The 19,813-nt window shown below is 34.9% G+C and overlaps 11 protein-coding genes across 11 annotated transcripts; 7 read left to right on the forward strand and 4 right to left on the reverse strand.

Moving 5' to 3' along the window:
• Positions 1-76: 76 nt before the first annotated feature.
• Positions 77-1,488, forward strand: PBP2 (telomere maintenance protein PBP2). The gene has a single exon (XM_019186309.1). The coding sequence runs from the start codon at positions 187-189 to the stop codon at positions 1,459-1,461; it is 1,275 nt and encodes a 424-aa protein (XP_019038966.1). The 5' UTR covers positions 77-186; the 3' UTR covers positions 1,462-1,488.
• Positions 1,489-1,812: 324 nt separating this feature from the next.
• Positions 1,813-4,819, reverse strand: POL5 (DNA-directed DNA polymerase; the record flags this gene model as incomplete). Its single annotated transcript, XM_019182565.1, has 1 exon — positions 1,813-4,819. The coding sequence occupies one exon, from the start codon at positions 4,817-4,819 to the stop codon at positions 1,814-1,816; it is 3,006 nt and encodes a 1,001-aa protein (XP_019038967.1).
• A 248-nt stretch (positions 4,820-5,067) lies between these two features.
• Positions 5,068-5,408, forward strand: ATP15 (F1F0 ATP synthase subunit epsilon; the record flags this gene model as incomplete). The annotated part of the gene is made up of 2 exons (XM_019184114.1): positions 5,068-5,167; positions 5,249-5,408. The coding sequence occupies exons 1-2, from the start codon at positions 5,139-5,141 to the stop codon at positions 5,406-5,408; spliced, it is 189 nt and encodes a 62-aa protein (XP_019038968.1). The 5' UTR covers positions 5,068-5,138.
• Positions 5,409-6,095: 687 nt separating this feature from the next.
• Positions 6,096-7,934, forward strand: MDL2 (ATP-binding cassette permease MDL2; the record flags this gene model as incomplete). The annotated part of the gene is made up of 1 exon (XM_019180553.1): positions 6,096-7,934. A coding segment is annotated over one exon (1,839 nt), but the record flags the coding sequence as incomplete, so codon positions are not given.
• Positions 7,935-8,458: 524 nt separating this feature from the next.
• On the forward strand, positions 8,459-10,612 carry KAR9 (Kar9p; the record flags this gene model as incomplete). The annotated part of the gene is made up of 1 exon (XM_019183346.1): positions 8,459-10,612. One exon carries the CDS (start codon positions 8,459-8,461, stop codon positions 10,610-10,612), a length of 2,154 nt encoding a protein of 717 aa, XP_019038970.1.
• A 140-nt stretch (positions 10,613-10,752) lies between these two features.
• WICANDRAFT_62350 (uncharacterized protein) lies at positions 10,753-11,129 on the reverse strand (the record flags this gene model as incomplete). The annotated part of the gene is made up of 3 exons (XM_019183347.1): positions 10,753-10,913; positions 10,964-11,028; positions 11,077-11,129. The coding sequence occupies 3 exons, from the start codon at positions 11,127-11,129 to the stop codon at positions 10,753-10,755; spliced, it is 279 nt and encodes a 92-aa protein (XP_019038971.1).
• Positions 11,130-11,335: 206 nt separating this feature from the next.
• DIM1 (putative dimethyladenosine transferase) lies at positions 11,336-12,307 on the forward strand (the record flags this gene model as incomplete). The annotated part of the gene is made up of 1 exon (XM_019181829.1): positions 11,336-12,307. One exon carries the CDS (start codon positions 11,336-11,338, stop codon positions 12,305-12,307), a length of 972 nt encoding a protein of 323 aa, XP_019038972.1.
• A 52-nt stretch (positions 12,308-12,359) lies between these two features.
• On the reverse strand, positions 12,360-14,264 carry KEL3 (Kel3p; the record flags this gene model as incomplete). Its single annotated transcript, XM_019185606.1, has 1 exon — positions 12,360-14,264. One exon carries the CDS (start codon positions 14,262-14,264, stop codon positions 12,360-12,362), a length of 1,905 nt encoding a protein of 634 aa, XP_019038973.1.
• Positions 14,265-14,409: 145 nt separating this feature from the next.
• On the reverse strand, positions 14,410-16,038 carry PCM1 (phosphoacetylglucosamine mutase PCM1; the record flags this gene model as incomplete). The annotated part of the gene is made up of 1 exon (XM_019182708.1): positions 14,410-16,038. One exon carries the CDS (start codon positions 16,036-16,038, stop codon positions 14,410-14,412), a length of 1,629 nt encoding a protein of 542 aa, XP_019038974.1.
• A 195-nt stretch (positions 16,039-16,233) lies between these two features.
• On the forward strand, positions 16,234-16,461 carry SOM1 (Som1p; the record flags this gene model as incomplete). The annotated part of the gene is made up of 1 exon (XM_019180539.1): positions 16,234-16,461. A coding segment is annotated over one exon (228 nt), but the record flags the coding sequence as incomplete, so codon positions are not given.
• Positions 16,462-16,634: 173 nt separating this feature from the next.
• LEC1 (Lec1p) lies at positions 16,635-19,723 on the forward strand (the record flags this gene model as incomplete). The annotated part of the gene is made up of 2 exons (XM_019182709.1): positions 16,635-17,663; positions 17,826-19,723. The coding sequence occupies exons 1-2, from the start codon at positions 16,820-16,822 to the stop codon at positions 19,721-19,723; spliced, it is 2,742 nt and encodes a 913-aa protein (XP_019038976.1). The 5' UTR covers positions 16,635-16,819.
• Positions 19,724-19,813: the final 90 nt, after the last annotated feature.

A 19,813-nucleotide genomic window follows, 5' to 3' on the forward strand; every position in this document is an offset into this window, starting at 1 on the left:
TCACTTCAAACCTTCAAAATTCATCGCTAAGGCCTTCGCGAATTCGTTTTACAAAAATCTTCCTGATAAAAAAAAATCCAGACGCGACTTTGGAAAAAGCAGACAGTTCAATTGGGCTCAACTTGAAAGAAAGAGGCAACTCAATCAAAGGGCTATACCACATTATAATTTCGTCGCTAATTGGCTATGTTGAAGCGTAAGAACGAGGAGGACAACAACATCGACCAGCCTAATTCCGCCATCAAGAGAGTGGCTCTGGACGCTGAGGCAATCGAGGCACAGGATGATCAACTGGGGAACCAAGTTGACCATGAGATGAATATGAACGATAATGACAAAGACAAGGATGGTGGTGATTCCAAGAGTGAGAAGGATGAGACTGCAAGAACCATTTCCAGTCACAAAGTACAGAATAATGATGATCCAACTTATGTTCATTTTAGAATGTTGTGCCATTTCAAAGAGGCTGCGTTAGTTGTTGGGAAAGGTGGTGAAAAGATCAGTCATATTAAGGAAACTTCAACAACTAGAATCAATGTGAGTGAGAATATCAGAGGGGTCAGTGAGCGTGTTATTCATGTTAGGGGACCAGCTGAGAATGTTGCAAAAGCTTTTGGGTTGATGTCACGGGCTATACTAGATGAAGCGGAAGGTGTCCCATCAACAGCAGATTCTAAACAATTCGCATTGAGGCTTCTTATACCGCATCAAGTTATAGGATATGTCATTGGGAAGCAAGGTCTCAGATTTAGAGAGATCGAAGATAATTCAGCAGCTAAATTGAATGCTAGTGCACATTCAATGCCATTCTCCACAGATCGTTGCTTAACAATAACTGGTGTTGCAGATTCAATTCATATTGCAACTTATTATGTGGCACAGACTGTGTTGGAACACAAGTCATTGTTTAAAGGGAAAGTTATCTTTTATGATCCAGCTCAACAACATCAACAACAACAGCAACAAGGATTACCGCCAAATCCATTATTATTTAATGGAATGATGAACTATGGACAAATGCCCCAATTTGACCAACGCCAACTACTACAGTTCAACAATTTCAACAGAAACCCAAGACAAAATACAAACACAAACACTAAATTTCAAAATAGAGTACCTTTCGGTATGAATAATATTCCTATGAATCCACTATCACTACCATTGGGTAATCCACAAATATCTCAAGATATTTTCATCCCAGATGAATATGTTGGTAATGTTATTGGTAAAAATGGTAAAAATATTAAACAGATAAAAGATACTTCAGGTTCCAGGATACAAATTGCAGATCCTGATCCAAATTCAAAAGAGAGAAAAATTAAACTAGTTGGTACAAGTGCTGGTAACCAAACTGCCATCTTTCTCATAAATAATAGAATTGAAACAGATAAGAAGAGTAATGAGGCAAAGGCAAAGCTACAACAACAGCAACAGGAGAATCAACTGGTTGATGGTAATTAGTGATGTGTTGATTTTCAAATGAATGAACAAAGATATTGATACCCCCATACTTTTGCTAGTTTCTTGAATGATTATTGGCTTATACCCATTATATAGTTTTCTGTTATACTTTGACTTTTATTGTGTTTTTATTATGATTTCCCTTAAAATTGTGACGTTAGTTTTGGTTTTGTCTTTTTGATCGTAAAGTTGGTTTTTATTTCACTATATAGCTTTTGAAAGCTGTAATAAATATGAATCTACATATATTCTAGATTTGTTATTACTTGATTCTTTGTTTTCCTGAACATTGAACAGGTTTTTTTAAAGTACATTTTAAATTATACACAGCCATGCATTCAAGAATCATTGCTTAATTCTGACTTCTTTTAGAACTCAACCAATTGATAAAGTCAAAAAAGATGGAGCTAGTTAATCTTGAGTTCTTCTTGGTGAACCATTTTTTTAGTAAATCGGTATATTGATCAATTATTTCATCAACAACTGTTTCATCTAATTGCAAGATTTGCTTGGAAATAAAGATTGAACATTGAGATGATGACAAGTTGAAATCATTTGTATTTGAAGTTTTCAAAATGTCTTTTTGAACATGTTGTAAGATTTCTAATAATTGTTCCTTGGAAACAGTTTGAATGTCAACTTTTGATTTACAGACTCTGCTTTTCAATAATTTGTGAATCTTTGTACCAAGAGATTTATCTAAAGTCAATTTCAACCCCGTTAATAATGGTTCAACAGTGTAAATGATTAATTCACTTGTTGGATTCTTTCTAACAAAAATTTCAAGTAAATCAACAACACGATGTTTGAATAACAAAATATTAGATCTAGCATCTTGAACTTCTGCCTTTCTCTTGTTACCGGTCTCAATAGAATCTAAAGCATCACGACGTTGTTTGAAAATTCTTGATAATTCACCATCAATCGCCATCATTTGTTCATCATCCATTGACTCATCTGACATATCGTCATCTTCATCACTTGAAAAGGTCACTTCACCATTATGTTGTGGTAGTTTCAAAGCTTCAGCTAATGCAAGGTTGGTCTTCTTGTCAAGTTCACTAACGGCTTCGTTATCTTCATCTTCCTCATCATCACTATCTTCTTCTTCACTTTCTTCTTCTTCTTCGTCTTCTTCATCATCCTCACTGTGTTCGTGATCATGGTCATGTTCTTCTTCTTCATCCTCATCGACAAATTCATCTTCACCTTCAAACAAAGCCTTTTGACCTTCTTTGTTTTCTTTCGTTTTGATAACATCAAACAATAGTTCTAAAGCACCTAAATCAACTTTAGTGCAAAAGTTTTCCCAAACAATCATACTCAACTTCTTCAATAGTGAACTCTTTTGACTCATAAAGTTTAATAAAATCTCCACTATACCAACAACACTATCATGTGGATCATCATTTTCTTCATCATCTTCATTTTTATCTTTTTTTTGTTCATAATAATAATCTTGTAATTCCTGCAAGGTATCAACAGATTCGGCATCACCAGAGAAGAGTTGAAGAGTAACCATAGAAAATAATAGTTCAAATACTAATAATCTAGAATTATCCGCATATTTTGAGCTTTCCCGTTTATTTCTGATTTTTTTCAAAATTTTCAATGATTTATCCTTCACAGCTTTTAGTTCATCATCAAACTCGAATATTGGAGTGTGGTCTTTTGAATAGTCTAGTAGCGAGCTCAAAGTTTTGTAAGACCAAGTGTTATTATCATTACGTTCAATAGTGACAACATCAGAAAGTATGGAGTTTAATCTTTCTTGTGCAAATTCTGTAATTGGTGACTCTTCTTGCTCTGGAGATTCCTTGAAAAATGCAATTTCAACTAATGCTTTTAAAACTAGGTCAATCCATTCCAAGTCTGATTTAGCATCCAACTTTGATTTCTTTGCACGAACAAGATGAAGTAATTGATCAATTGTCCATTTCTTGGTCTTTAACAGTGATTCTTCATCATTTGATTGGTTCTTAACGACTGGAGATTTGAGAATTCCAATGAAAAAGTTAGCCAATTCGGTATTTGAAGAGGTATTTGAAATCAAAGTTTCAACGGTTTTGGATTTGGTTAATCTATCAAATTGTAAACTTCCATATTCTCCAATTAGTACATTTCGCAAAACTGGGATCACTTTCTCTGGTTGTTGCGAAGTTGTCTCTGAAATCTTGGAAAGTGTCTTTTTTGCAACTTTGTTCAAAAGTCTATTGTTATCTGATGTTTGATTTATTAAGGTTCTCATAAGGTTTTGAGTAAACAATGACGAAACAACTTCAGCTGAGACTGAGCCAAACAGAATTTGAAAAATTTCAAACCCCCAATATTTGCGTTCATGTGAAGACTTTTCACTAAAGAAACCTTCATCAATAATGACTTTCCAAAACTCTGGAACAGTGATATGGTCATTAACACTAACTTCTGATTTGGAATTTGATTTTGATTTCTTTTTGCTCTCCTTGTTGTGCTTTTTTCTCTTTTTAGAGTTTTCAACCTCCTCATCAACTGGTTCTTGGTTGTTAATAGTAGTTAGTTCTTGAATAATCAATTGCCAAACAAAATGTAGTCTAGGTGACCAAGAACCTTTTTGCTTTGAATTTGACTTAGTACCTTCTTCAGAAGAGTCATCACCGCTAGATATATCTTTCAAAACTTTAGACAATAAAGATATGTTGGATTGGTGTAATGGGTCGCATTCTTTCCATGTGGAATTCTCAAAGTTCAATTTGGATAAAGTTGATGATCTAAATGTGGTAGGAACTGAGAGGTAAATGGCCAAACCTTCAGTTGTTAATGACAATTTATTTTGATCCAACTTTGTAAAGACATAAACAATTGAATCTCTGTCAAGACGGTCTGGGATAGCTTGAAGTAAAGTGACAATGGTGAACAATGTTGGTTCTCTGATCCATGATTTCAGACAAGCTAATTCAATCAGATTATCGATGAACAATTTGAAGTCTTCAAACTTTATATCCCCAGCAAAAACACCAGAGTTCAAATTTGAAATACATTGCAAACCAAATAATTTACCAAACAAGACAGCACGTTCTTCCTTACCATTCATTGAACTTGACACCTTTGTGTTTGAATTGATCAATTCCACAAGGCTTTGTAAAGTAAGTTTACCGCTTGAAAGTCTAATATTGATGAGTTCAGTTAAGCAAGTGGAGAATCCAAGTCTTGAGGAGCCTCTTGAAGAGGACAAACCTTTGATTAATCTTGATAATGCATACTCCCATTCACTGTCGTTGTCAGCTTCATTTAACTCGTTGATCAAGGCGATTGCTGCGCTAATTCTCTCTTGCTCCAAGTCACTACTCAACTTGTAGTAGTGGTCTCTTGATACTGTCATTCTGCCAGCTTCAAACTCTATGATACCCACTTGTTCAAGCTCATTTAACCTCGATCTCATCGCATCTCATCGCTCTTTGGCTTTTGCCTATAATTAAAAAAATTCGGATTTTACCCTCTCTTGCGAAAAATAATGGAGGTTCTGCTCGACTTATTGCCAAATACGGAAGTCAACTATCGCAGGCGTAAATCTCAGAACAAATCAGAGCCTTCAGAAAAATTGGTGTTTTTCAAGATGAAAGGGAGACTAGACGAACACCATAGTTGTTGAAGTACAGATCTTTTCGTATCTATCTTATACCCAGATTAAATATTCAACAATGTCTGCCTGGAGAAAAGCTGGATTTTCGTATGTGCTTCCTTATTGATTGAAATTGGAACGTGAATGTCCAATTGAGTTGTGTAAATTGAATACTAACCCAACATCAAGATTCAACAAATACTTACAAATCTCTGCTCAAACTGTCAGAAAAGCTTTGAAACCAGAATTTCAAACACAAAAAGTGCAGGCCAGAGGTAACACTGATGCTAAAGTCATCAAATTTGAAAACGGTGTTGCTAAAGAAGCTGAACCATTAGCCAAACATTAGATATAGAATCAATTTTACAACAAAAAAAAGTTTATACAATCAAGTAAAGGGTGGAAAATAAAATGATTTTGGACATTTTCTATCAAAATTCATTAATGTTATTTATGGCATCAAAAATATAATACAATTTATGACTTTATTAGAACTTGGAGCGTAGTATTTTACTTTTAATGTGTGGTTCTCGACAAAGTCGATGATACGCACACTCGGAAACGTAGGTTTTCTCAATTTTGATTCTGGAGTCAAACTTCAGAAATCATGATCAACTACGATTTAAAGAGGTCTCAACACCTGAAATCTATATTTTGACTACACATTGATCTTTAATTAGCTGCTTTGATTATTGAAATTCACCAGTTTCCAGAATAGAGTCAACATCATCGTTTTCAGTTCATCAGGGCGCCGTTAAATGTTGAACATATCTTCAACATGTTTATTTTATTGAAACCAACCATAAGGTTGAGACCATCAATCACAAAGCTGTCACTGGTTTCAAACTGTTTACTTCATAAACCACTGAATAGCTTTTCAGCATCAACGCAGCAGGCCAATTTTACAACTTCAATTAGAAAGAATGTTCTAACTTCACCATCATTAGCATCTAAATTTGCATCATATAACAATTTCCATTTCACACAGATACGTCAATTCTCACAAGCTCCACCAGAACAAAAAGATACTTCTAATGAGTCCAAAAAGGCTAATCAAGAACATGAGAAGGCCAAAATAGAAGCAGATAAGCAGAAACAAGGATATGCTTTGAAAGACCTATCCAGGTTGTTAAGCTTGGCCAAGTATGATTGGAAATTGTTGACTTTAGCACTAAGTTTATTGCTAATATCATGTTCTATTGGAATGGTCTTGCCGAAGGCTTACGGCTTGGTGTTAGATGCTGCTAAGAATGTTATTGATGGAGAGTTGCCTCCCATCATTTATGGATTGTCATTATATGAATTTGTTGGTATCGTTGGTGCCCTATTGGTACTTGGTATTGCTACAAATTACGGTCGTATAATATTACTAAGAATATTGGGTGAAAAATTAGTTGCAAGATTAAGAGCTAATGTTTTGAAAAAGACAATCTCTCAAGATGCTGAGTTTTTCGATATTCATAAAGTTGGTGATTTGATTTCGAGATTAAGTACTGATGCATTTGTTGTTTCCAGATCAATTACTCAAAACCTTAGTGATGGTATGAAAGCTGTTATTACTGGATCAGTGGGTATTGGAGCTATGTTTTTGATTAGTCCCCAATTGGGAATGGTTGTTATTGGTTTCACTCCTATGGTTATGATCGCTACGGCTATATTTGGTAATAAAGTTCGTAAAATTTCAAGAGGTATCCAACAAGCTACTGGTGAATTAACCAAAATTGGAGAGGAACAACTAAGTAGTGTAAAGACTGTTCAATCATTTGTTGCTGAACAAAAAGAATTACGCAAATATAACACAGGTATAAGGAATTTGTTTGGATTAGCTAGAAAAGAAGCTAAGTTGAATGCAACTTTTTATGCTGGGACTGCTGTTCTTGGTGATGCTGCATTTTTGGTTACTTTAGGCTATGGTGCTCTATTAGTTGCTCGTGGAAACATTTCTGTTGGTGATTTGGCTGCATTTGCACTTTATGCTGATTATGCTAATAATGCAATGTATTCCTTAGCAGGGTTCTATTCAGAATTGATGAAAGGTTCTGGTGCTGCTTCAAGATTATTCGAATTAATCGACAGAAACCCACAAATTAACGCAACTGTTGGTGAACCAGTCTTAAGTAAACCACATGGAGAGATCGAATTCAAAAATGTTTCATTTTCATATCCTACAAGACCAAAGATTCAAATTTTCAATGAGTTGAATTTCAAAATACCTGCCAATTCAAATGTATGTGTTGTTGGACCATCAGGTCGTGGTAAGTCTACAATCACTTCATTATTGTTACGTTATTATGATGTGACTGGCGGTGAGATTCTTCTTGATGGTAAAGACATATCCAAATATAGTGTTAAAAGTTTGAGAAGACATTTAGGTGTTGTTCAACAAGAACCAGTCTTGATGTCAGGTTCTATTCGCGATAACATCACTTACGGTATAAAATCAGAACATGTTTCCGAAGAAGAAATTATAGAGGCTGCCAAAAAAGCCAATTGCCACGATTTCATTGACAAGTTTCCTGATGGCTATGACACCATTATTGGACCAAGAGGTGCTTTATTATCTGGTGGTCAAAAGCAAAGAATTTCAATTGCTAGAGCTTTGATCAAGAATCCAGCGGTTTTAATTTTGGATGAAGCTACATCTGCATTAGATAGTAAGAGTGAATATGCTATCAATCAAACTCTTCAACAATTAATGAGAGATGAAAAATTGACCACAATTTCCATTGCACATCGTCTTTCAACCATTAGAAAGGCTGATATGGTTATTGTTCTTGGGTATGATGGTAAAGTTGCTGAAATTGGGAAATTTGAGAAATTGTATGCTGATAGAAATAGTGCGTTATACAAATTGTTAAATGAAGAGAAGCATGAAGGTAATGATAGAAAAGATGCTAAGAAGAAACTTAAAAAGAAGAATGACTCAGAAACTGAAGAACATGAAGATGAACAAGAATTTACGCAAGAATTCATCAGAAATGAAATAATTAACAAAGCTTTGGAAGATATCAAGTTTGAACAACCAGTTGTGGTCAAAGGTGACCAAATTGAACAAAGTGAATCAAGATAGATTTGACTAGCCTTTGCTAGATACCCAGTCATAATATGTATATACCTTTAATATTCAATCACAATTCCGTTTACGACATTCCATCTTTTGAGACGTATCACATCTTCTCTGCATAGAAAATCCACCTTGTTCGCGATGTCAAAAGTTTCGCGAAAATCTTTGAGGGTAATTTTTTTGTTTTTGTTTTGAATCAAAATAGGCAGATCCTGATTCAGATCAAAGGTCTATAAACAAAACAAAACAAAGAAAACACCAACATCACCATTAAAATCGAATATTTCAAAAGATCCAGCTTTGTTTCACGCGCAGGTATCAATAAAGACGCGACAATGGCACAAAAGTTTTCAGAAATACTTGTGATAAGGTCAGAGTTCAACTTCTTTCAAAGTATCGCGAACTTGGAACCTTTCGATCTATCAAGATTAGAAGTTGTTATTGATGATGTTTTGAATTACATTTTAAGAGTCAAGGAAATATTTGAATATCTAGATGCTATCCCAGATGATTTGAAGGTCAATTTGGATTGGTTGGCTGAAGGAAAGTCTAAATATTATGACATCTACAGAAACATTGATTCAATAGATTCTGTTGTGCTACAATCCCTAAATTTATTAGAAACCAACTTAAATAAAGATTCATCCATTGTTGATACAGGTATATTTGACAAACTTGATAAGTTAAGTGAACTGAGTCTAGATGTGAAACAAAATCATTTGTTAAAGTTCAAAACTAACGTTGATGTATCAACAGAATATCATGAAATTTTCAATACCACAATGAACTCAATTAACAATGAACTGGAAAATTGCTTGAAAAAATGTTTCAGGATCCATGAAAGAAGATTTAGCTCTCCAGTTCGTCATGCTCCAACATTTAACCTTGAGATGTTGACCAAAAAGCTTTTGCAACAGAAATCAAACCTTCGCTTACCTCTATTGAATGAAGTTGATAATGAACTTTATGAAGAGTTCTTGGATTTAAAGAGTATAGTGGATCCTTTGAAAGCTAGCTTACACTTCATACCTTTAAGAATTGAAGAATTTCACGAAAAGCACAAAGAATTGGGATCTTTGAACGTTGCCAAAATCACAACAAAATACAACTCATTGATTAAGGAGCTTGATTTCTTACAAAATGAAGTCAATGATTTGAAATATGAGCTAGTAGACAAAAGATGGGATGAAATCTTCAGTTATTTGAATACAGAGATGTCGTTCTTGATATCAAGTGTTGAAAAGGAAACAAAAAAACTGAATCATCTCAAAGACAAAGAAGAACATGGTTCAATCGAGACTCAAATTCTTAAAAAGATGAGATATACTTGTCAAATCGTTGAAAGTACATTCACGTTAGTCAACCAAGCAATTGATGAAAAATTGATTGACATCACAGTTGTGGAAAAAACCAACCAGTTAGCTGAACGTTGGTTAAATGCAAAAGGTTCAATACCAGAAGAATATACCGTATACATTGACGGTGATGATCTTGTCTTTGAGGAGTTGAAGCAATTCAAAACATTATCACTTGATGAAGACAACTCAAAAAAGATACAATTTGATGAAGAATCTAACGAAACAAAAACACCTGTCAAGTTCAAAAGAAGAAGTAGAGCCGGTGAATTCTTTATGGGAAAAATGAATTTAAGACCAGTTTTGATTGAAAATGATCCCACTTCTGTTAGAAAGCCTGCTGATCCAAATAATGTCCCAAAGAACGTGCTGGGCGAGAGCCTAAGACATAACCAGCTAGAGAACTCACCTTCTAAACCCAGATTGATGGGAATCAAGCCTCAAGATTTTAACAAAATTCCAGATTTGAAAACATCATTATCAAAATTGCCAAATGAACACATCTTAACTGCTGCTGATATTCCAAGCAACCCACCGGTCGTCAAGTCTGATTTATCTACAATGAGCCCAATTGTTGAGGCACAAACACCACTGAATCAAAAATACACTGCATCGGGCTTCTCAAATAGTGATGATGATGTTTTTCAAACTCCATCGGTTTCTAGCAAAAGAGCTTCAACTATAAGCTCGTCAAGGTTACCAATACCAACAAAGCTTAAAAACTCAAATCCAAATGCTTCGAAGATACCAAGGCCAAGCTCTCGCTTAGGAACTTTAGATAGGGAATCTTCAGTTTCAAAATTACATTCAGATGGTTCATCATCAGTGACACGGGCAAGACCAGCAAGTGCATTAGCTTCCACAAGACAAAGTCAGTCTGAAAGACCACCGTCAAGAATTGGCAGAATGAACAAAAGACACTCAATGATCCCACAAACTCCAGTTAGAGTTCCTTCAAGAACTTCAGAAAGATCAATATCAAGAACTTCAGATAGAAAGTCATTATTGCCTCAGCCGACACCAATAAAGGAGATTATTGAAAGAGGTGGCTCGCGTTTAAGTGACAGACGCCCCGGTTCAGAATTTAGGAGTTCAAGGATCCTGGATAAACCAGCAAAACCAATATGGAGATGAAATATTAATGTAATGCGAACACAAATGTACTATACTTAATGGGATAATGAATAATTTTATATGTATATGGGAGAATAAATACAAGGAATGAACCTTTAGGGATTAATAAATAACGTAATAAATAATCTTGTGGTGTCTGTTTATCTTTTTGGTAACTCGCCCGCTTTTGACTCATCGCCAAATATCTGTGTCATTATGCTCTTTTCATCATGATCTTTGATTTCTTGTGGGGAGAAAGGTCTGATAGAGCCATCGTCCAAAATTTCACCAGTTCTAACTCTTTTTTCTTCACCAACAATTACTAGATACGGTATTAGCTTGAGAGCATAGGCAAGTTGATTCCATACATACCTCTTTTGTATAATAAATAACTTGTGATTAAGAACATCGGGAACCCGAAAAATAACAAGCGAACACTAAGGATTGTTAGCGGGACAATGGCGTATAATAACAAAAGCACTCACTGTCTTGCTTGTTGATGTACTTCCTTAGGTATTTGAGGATATATTTTCTCCATGATTGCTTCACTTAGATGATAATTTCGAAACAGTTATGAAACCGTTCAAACCTTGGAGGGATGAAGCATTCAAAGAATTCGCGAAAGTTTTTTGAAAAAGTTGATGGAGTGCGTAAACCGAGTTTAGGATAAGAAATAAAAAAAAATTTATGCGATGAGTTTTTGATCTTAGTGGTTCAAAATCCTTCAAGCTGAGGCTAAGTGAAATGGGCAAAGTGGTTAATAAAAAGAAATATTCAAGTGCTAGTGACAATCAAGTCTCTGCTGAAAAGCATATGAACTCTGTTTTCAAGTTCAACACAGATCTTGGGCAGCATATTTTGAAGAATCCACTCATAGCTCAAGGTATCGTTGATAAAGCCAATATCAAACCTTCAGATATCGTTTTAGAAGTTGGTCCAGGTACAGGTAACTTGACTGTTCGTATATTGGAAAAAGCTAGAAAAGTTGTTGCAGTGGAAATGGATCCTAGAATGGGTGCTGAATTGACCAAGAGAGTTCACGGTACACCAGTTGAAAAAAAATTGGAAATCATGTTGGGTGATTTTATGAAGACAGAATTACCATACTTTGATATTTGTATCAGTAATACCCCTTACCAAATTTCTTCCCCATTGGTTTTCAAATTAATCAACCAACCAAGACCACCAAGAGTATCAATACTGATGTTTCAAAGAGAATTCGCATTGAGATTGTTAGCTAGACCAGGTGATTCGTTATACTGTAGATTATCAGCAAATGTTCAAATGTGGGCTAATGTCACACATATAATGAAAGTTGGTAAAAACAATTTCAGACCACCTCCACAAGTTGAATCTAGTGTTGTTAGAATAGAAATTAAAAACCCAAGACCAGCGGTGGATTATAATGAATGGGATGGTTTATTAAGAATAGTGTTTGTTAGAAAGAACAGAACAATAGCAGCTGGTTTCAAATCTTCAACAGTTTTAGAGATTTTAGAGAAAAATTATAAAACTTACTTGGCTACAATGGATGGAGATGCCATGATGGATGTTGATTCTAGTAAGAAAGGCCCAATGATTGATGTTGTTAAGCAAAAGATTGAACAAGTTTTAACTGATACCGGGTTAGGAGAAAAGAGAGCAGGTAAATGTGACCAAAATGATTTCTTAAGATTGCTATACGCATTCCATCAAGTTGGTATACATTTTGCATAATATAATCAAACGTTTGTACAGATTTTGAAATTCATATTACTGTAGTATACATCTATCTTCTTTTAGTAGTTTTGGTTGTATCCTTCTCTATAACTTCACCAATCCCACCAAGTTCTTCTAATCTATCTTCCTCGATACGAACTTGTTCTCTTCTTTCCCACCAACGATCTTGACATAAATCAAATGATTTCTTCTTCAAGTGCTTACCACGGGCATCTCTATTGTTGGAAATAGCCCATTGAAGGAAGTCAGCACCAGTTCTGACATAGAAGGCTCTTAATGATTCGAAAGCCTTTGGATGTGGTAACCAAGGTCTTAAATCTGGAATTTCAGGTTCGTCCTCAATAATATCTTCCTCGTCCTCTTCGTCTTCCTCTGCAACCAATTTCTTATCTTCAGTTTCCCCTTCATCATCTTCATCCTCGTCATCTTCTTCGTCGAAATCGTCTTCATCTTCTTCCTCCTCTTCTTTAGCATTTTCAACATCTTTCAAATTCTCCCAATACACTTTCATACCATCTAGTTTAGCAAGATCAATAGAATACAAACTATCAATCGAATAATCTCTTTCACCTAATTCCCAGACACCACCGAAAATGAACAAAGAATCGTCAACGACAGCAGTTGCTGCGTTGAATCTTGGGTGTGGTAAAGTATTAACAACAGGATATTCATTTCTTTCACCTTGCTCGTCTTCATCACTATCGGACTCATCATCGAATTTTTTCAATTCAGCTTCAATTTCATCATCATCTTCGTTATCTTCTTCATCGTCCTCCAATTTAGCCTTAGCCAAAATGGAGTTCAAAAGTTCTTCCAAGTCTTCATCTCTATTTTGCTTCTTGTTCAATTTTTGTTGTTTTTTCTTTTGAGCTCTTAAGGAAAGTGAATACCATCTGTTATTTTCAACTTGATAAGTGAACAAATCATTGAAGAATGACGAGTCTAAAGATTCTTCAGTTTCTTCGTAATCGTAAACACCCCCAAACAAGACCCCTCTACCTTTATGATGTACCATAGAACAACCAACTCTTGGTGAAGGTTGAAAACCTTGCTTTTTACGTCTTTCCCATCTGATAGCACCTAGATCACTCTTCATCTTCAACATCCAACAATCTGTCAGGATTTTACCCTTTTGTAAACCTTTACCAGCTTTAACTTTGCAATAACCACCCCATAACACAGCACCATCAGCTGAAGGGATCAAAGAATGACCAGATCTAGCATCTGGAGTTGGGTGATTTGGAGGAAATTCAATTTGTTTCCATTTATAATTTGTGATATCGAAAACCCAAAGGTCATTTAAATATGAAGTTGAAGAGCCTAAATCTCTAAACCCACCATACATGATGAAAAAATTCTTCCAAACAGTTATTCTATGACCAGATCTTGCACTTGGACCATTTTTTTGTTCAATCTTGGTCCATTCTTTTGTAGTTGCGTCTAATAACCAAGTATCTGAATAGTGGTAGAATGTGTTTTGTTTAGGACTTGAAAACTCACCACCATGTAATAATACAACACCACTTGGATGAGCAGCTATAGCAGCTGAAGATCTATGCATTGGACTATTCTTGGATGTTATTTTTCTCCATTGATCAGAATCTGGAGCATAAGTGTATAATTCGTTATAAAATGCAGAAATGTTATCAACTGTGTTTTCACCACCAAAGATGAATAATTCTTTTTTACCATGATTTGGATTAGCAACCATGGACACATTGATTCTTTTTGAAGGACGAGTAACAGTTTCAACATTGATCGCTTCGAAAGCTTCTTGTTCTTTTTTGTAGTTGGCTAAAATTTCATCAATGTCAACATCATCTTCATCAACTTCACCAGTCTTTTTGGCCTTCTTCTTATTTTTACCCTCAGCTTTTGACAAGTTTTTCTTATTCTTCTCTTCAGCACGAGCCTTTTTGGCTTCTTTATCTTTTTTACTATTCTTCTTAGCCATTTTATCAAGCTCTGTCTTTGATCGTACCTTTGTAAAGAGCCTGAGCTCATCTCGTAATTTTTTTTTTGGCCTTCGGAGGAAACACTACAGTGGGAAAAAGATCATGGTAAACATTTCATAAACTTTTTATTCGCTTAAACACATTTCAAACTGAATTTTTAACCAATTCGCTAACTTCTTGTGAAAGTTGATCAGCTTCAGCTCTTGAGTTGGCTTCTGCATAAACCCTGACAGCATCTTCAGTACCACTAGCTCTTACAAAAGATCTACCATGTTGGAATTTTTTAACAATTTCATCAATCTTGGCCTGTAATCCAGCAGGTGAAGTTAATTGTCTTTCAGCATTTGTGGTCTTGAAAACATGTCTATCAGGAACGACGACTTTTGCTAATCTGTTTGGTAAATCAGTGTAAGATTCATCCCAGTTGGAAGGATCCCAATGTTTGATGGATAAAACAATCAAGACTGCCAATAAATCAGAAATTGCATCACCAACAGTTTGATTAATCAATTGAGAAAGTTCATACAATGTGTCAATAGCTCTCTTTTCATGTGGGGTTGATGGAGTTGCTGTTTTTAGATTATCAATAAAAGAATCTGAGAATAAGACAGTACCATGACCGTTGGCTTCAAAGTAAACACCAATATCAAATTTTGCAGCTTCATGATGTAAATGTTTAACACCAGTTGGCGTACAGACAACTGGTACTTTCAACACATCTGTGATATAGTTTGTGGAGCTACCATTAGCATAAGCTGTTTGAACAACACCAATTTCAGCTTTAAAATTTGATTTTTCAACTAAGTCTTTAAAGAATCCAGCTAAAAGTGTGGAAATCTTGTCACCATCCAACAACTTGAAAACACCTTGAGCATCAGTATAATAGAAAACGACTCTATCAGCATCACCATCGAATGAGGAATAAAGTTTTAAAGGTTCAGCATTTACATTATTTGGTAATTTTTGATTAGTCTTGACGTAATCAGCACCAGAACCAACATTTAAAGCTTCAGGATCTGAATAATTGTTGTTAACAACAGTGAAATCAATATAGTCCGATAAGTATCTTGAGAGTAGATGTTGAGCTTTTGGACCACCAATACCATTTGCTGCATCAATTGTGATTTTAACCTTTTCAGGTGTTTGACCATCAAGAAACCCATCAAAGATTTTCTTGTAGGAAGTTGACAATTTTTTGAAATAACCTTCTTCATTTGGCTCACCAAAACTTACTGGAGTACCGTGTGTGTTGATGGCTCTAACTAAATAGTGGAGTTGTGGAGTTGTCAATAGATCAAAGTTTTTATAACCAGTATCTAAAACTTTTAACCCGTCAATTGTAGCATCAGTCAATGCTGGACCTGAAACTCTGGAATCCCTAGCAATGACAACGTTTGAAGGGGTTTCCAATTTGATGTTAAGTTGAGTTGATATCTTGATAATTTCGTCATAGATCTCTTCACTTGTATTTAGATTGGCTAATGTGGTTGCATAGACCTCCCACGCTTGTTCTAACATTTCACCTTGTGGGTCAATCAGTTTGATACCATTATCTTCAGGTGGGTTATGGGATGCTGTAATCATGATACCAATGGATTGACCATCTAGATATTTGGATCTAAGACTGGCTAATATACCTACAACAAAGACAACACTATCTAAAATGTTGGCTTTTGTACGGAAACCAGCGGTACCATATGTGAACTTGAGCTCTTTTGGTTTTTGATGAGCAGTGTAGTATTTTTCCAATTGCACTTTCAATTGTGGACTCATCTTTGGTGGATTGGATAGTTCAGGGAGTTGTTGAGAAGGTAAAGCTTTAATTGGATGAAACTAAAATCACGTTGACGTTTTTTTCAAGACACAAGTGTAAACACGATTTTTTTGTCAGAGCTCAAAGAAACTTCAGCCTGAAAACAGCTGGAAAATAGAGCTCCAACCAACCAACAGCTACAATAACAGTTACTCATGGCTCCCCCTACGCCTGTGCTGGTGAAAGAAGACCTCAGCAGAGTCTACGAGCTGGACAAGAGACTGGGCGAAGCTCAGTGCACTCTCAAGTCGCTCACCCAATTCGAGTGCACATTTAACGGTGGGCTGGTGAACTGCTATCCTTTCAAAAGACTATTCAAGGATTGTCTACTGGCAAATGGTAAGAGACAAAGAGTGGAAGTCACTGAACCTTCCACAAATGCTGCTGAGAAGCTGAAAAGCACTGAGGCCAAACGGTTTTTGAATGCTGAGTCCAAGATACGGCAGATGTATGAGAAGGACTTGACAGAGAGTGAGGAATGATGAGCCATCAAGAAATAATACAACAACGAATTACACGATTATTACACAATTTACTTTTGGATATTTCACTTGTAGAATACGCTAATAAAACCACGTCTCAAGGGATTAATGGGCTATAATGGATAGGAGCTGGTCGCGAATTGGAGCGCGGTAAGCCTCTAGCCGCTGGTTTTATCAACAACTTTCATTAGCAACAATCCACAACTAAGCTAACAGCGGCATCTAATATTGGAAAGAAAAGTTTCAGAGGTGCTGTGGAATGGCTGATATCACACCGACAAGGGAGCATTTCCTCAAAAGGGAGCTTCTCAGACTACAATTGGCTAAGGAGTTTGAACAATTCAATGACGCTTATGCACTACGAAGATTTGGTTATCCATTTACTAAAAGTGATCCAAGAGAATACAAGGTTGAAAAAAAGTTAAAGAATGGTGATGTAAAGCAGCCAGATCCAGATGATACGCTGGATGCTTTCCCCTTATCCAAATACTTCTTCAACAATTTTGTCCTTACTATACCTTTCCTATCATCAAAACATCAAACCACTGAAGAGTTTTGGATCAAGAAAGTTCAAGTGTTTTATGAACATTTCATGAATTTGAGCATGAGCGAATCATTTGATAGAGATGAGTTGACTAAGAGAAAGAAGTTGGGTTTGAAATTAACTAGAGTCATTTTGATGTTTTACAATTCAGGTATTGGAACTACAAATGAAGCAATATATTACGAAAAAGATAAAGAAGAGGTTGGTGAAACGATCAAAGGCAGCAAGCTGGATAAGTTGATGTTTCCATCTAAAGAGACGTTACAAGATCATATAGCTCAAGGAACTTTCATCAATGGGATAAATGTTAACGTTGCTGGTGTTCGTCTTGTGAAGAAGGCCAACAACAAATTTTGGAGTAATTTGAATTTCACCAAGTCTCATGAAACATATTATGAGTTTCTCATAAAATCTAGAGTTGAACTTGATGAAAGTTATGATATTTGTGTTGCTAGAAGGTACCATGATTTTAAAGAGTTGAGCCATGCATTGAAAAAAAGATATCCTGGGAAACAATTACCAAAACTACCAAGCAAAATCAAATCAGAAATCAACGTTGGTGGATCCAATAATGATGCTGATGATTTTGATGAAGATAATGAAGATGACGAAGATGATGAAGATACTACAAAAAAACATGATGAAGAAATTAGAAGAAGTTTGACAAATTTGTTCAAGGACTTGAAAATTGATCCTTCAACCATCAATGAAAAGAATCCAGAAACTCCAGTCCTCAATCAGAACCCAGTATTTGCTGAGGCTCCAAAGTCTCCAAAATCTCCAAAGTCGACAAAGTTGTTCAAATCACCAACTAAAAATTTATTTAGAAGCCCTTCTACATCTGAAAAGAAGACCCAGTCCAGTAATCCTGATGCTTCTACTGATAATAACAAACTCCCAAGAGAGAAAATGAGAGTTTCCTTAAGAGCTTACCTTCGTGAATTGTTGAAAGATGACGAAGTTAGTCATTGTGATTTGTTGAAGGAATTCTTATTCAAAGGACAAATATTCAAATTGTCGAACGAAGAAGAAATTGATATAAAGATTAGGGAGAATTTAGACTTGTTGTTGGTTTTAAATCAGGTCAAGTTTCAAACCGAGGCTTATGCTAAGATATCGGCACTAAGAGAACAAACAATGCCATTACGTGTGAAATTATTGGAAAGTGATAACGGTATAATTGAAGTTTTTGATGAATTAAAGACCAAAGAACATATCACTGAACTATCACCAATGCTTAGAAATTTTATTGATTGGTGTAAAATTAACATTGCAGCAACAATTTATCAACTATTCTTGGGTAATGATAATTCATTTGAATTTTATTCTCAAGTTAGAAGATTCCACAAGATGTTGCCATACTCTGTTATGATTAACATTCTAAAGTTTACAAATCCAATGAGTATTATGAAAACAATGCTTGATTTGATGATGGCTAGTCCATTTGGTGGGAAATCTTTGTTACAAACATTGTTTTACGGTATTTTGACCGATGATATCAAGGCTCAATTGAAAACAATTAACGAACTTGAAGTTAAAATCCATCATGAAGATATTTTGCGAAGATTGAAATATTTTGTTTATGATTGTGAAGATGTTGATTTATTAGAGTCAATTAAACAAGAATCCAAAGAATTGAATGCTGATTTGTTATTAACAATTATAATCACTCCAAAGCTTTCAGAATATTCAGATGTTGATGATGAAATTGTTGGGACTGTCTTTGAAAGTTATAAAGAATATAAAAAAATGAAGGCAGCTGATGATGCCGATGAAAAGTTATTAATTAACCATGAAAAAGCTGAGTTATATTCAAATTTAAAGGCTGTTTTCAAATTATATGTTAAAAACCATGATAAAGATATCTTGAAACAAATTTGGGCCGAACCTGAATTGACCTCAATCCTTAAAGATTTATTAACAATGTTTTATCAACCATTAGTGAATTTATTCAAGAATGCTCATGTTGATGTTGCTTTTAAAAATTTTGAAAATTTCATGGATGAATTAATAATCACTATTGATAGGTTAACCAATGAAATTTATGTTAGTGATACAAGTAAAATCGTTGATGAGATAATGAGAGTGTTGGATACCCATGAAGATGAATTTTATCAATTTTTACATGATGTTTACATCACTGACTCTGGACAAATTTTCCAACAATTAATCGAATGGATTAATTCAATATTAAATTTCCTAAGAAACTCCAAAAACATTAATGTCTCATCATCAAATATTCATAAAAAATTGGACATTTCAGAAATTGTATCAAATTCATCAAACTCTCCAGAGATTATTAAAGAGATAGATTCAATTATAGAACAAGTTAAATTACAACGTCAACAACATATGGAGAAATTATCTAAACAACAAAAACAAAAACAAGATTTGATTACTGATAATTGGGATGCTATAAACAATATAGAAATTTTCAATACTGGTGATTTTGGATTGAATGAGCATGATGTTTTAGAATTAAATGATGAAAGTGAAAGTGAAGATGAAGATAATGATCATAAAATTAAGATAAAACCAAGAGAAGAAATGAAGACTGATGAGATCGAGAAGTTGGTTCCTATATTCAAGGACTCTGTTGTGGATATTTTGAAGAACTAATAGTAATGAACGTAAACGTCGATGGTTATTTTACCTACTAATCGTAGCTTTTTTCAAATTCCCGAAATCACTCCTTGAAAAACTTTAACT

Source organism: Wickerhamomyces anomalus (assembly GCF_001661255.1).
Source record: "Wickerhamomyces anomalus NRRL Y-366-8 unplaced genomic scaffold WICANscaffold_3, whole genome shotgun sequence".
In the NCBI taxonomy this organism is placed as follows: Eukaryota; Fungi; Ascomycota; class Saccharomycetes; order Phaffomycetales; family Wickerhamomycetaceae; genus Hansenula; species Hansenula anomala.

What these genes read in the sequence shown, in the direction of transcription:
- PBP2 (XM_019186309.1), top strand. Translation starts at nt 187, where the DNA reads ATGTTGAAGCGTAAGAACGAGGAGGACAACAACATCGACCAGCCTAAT.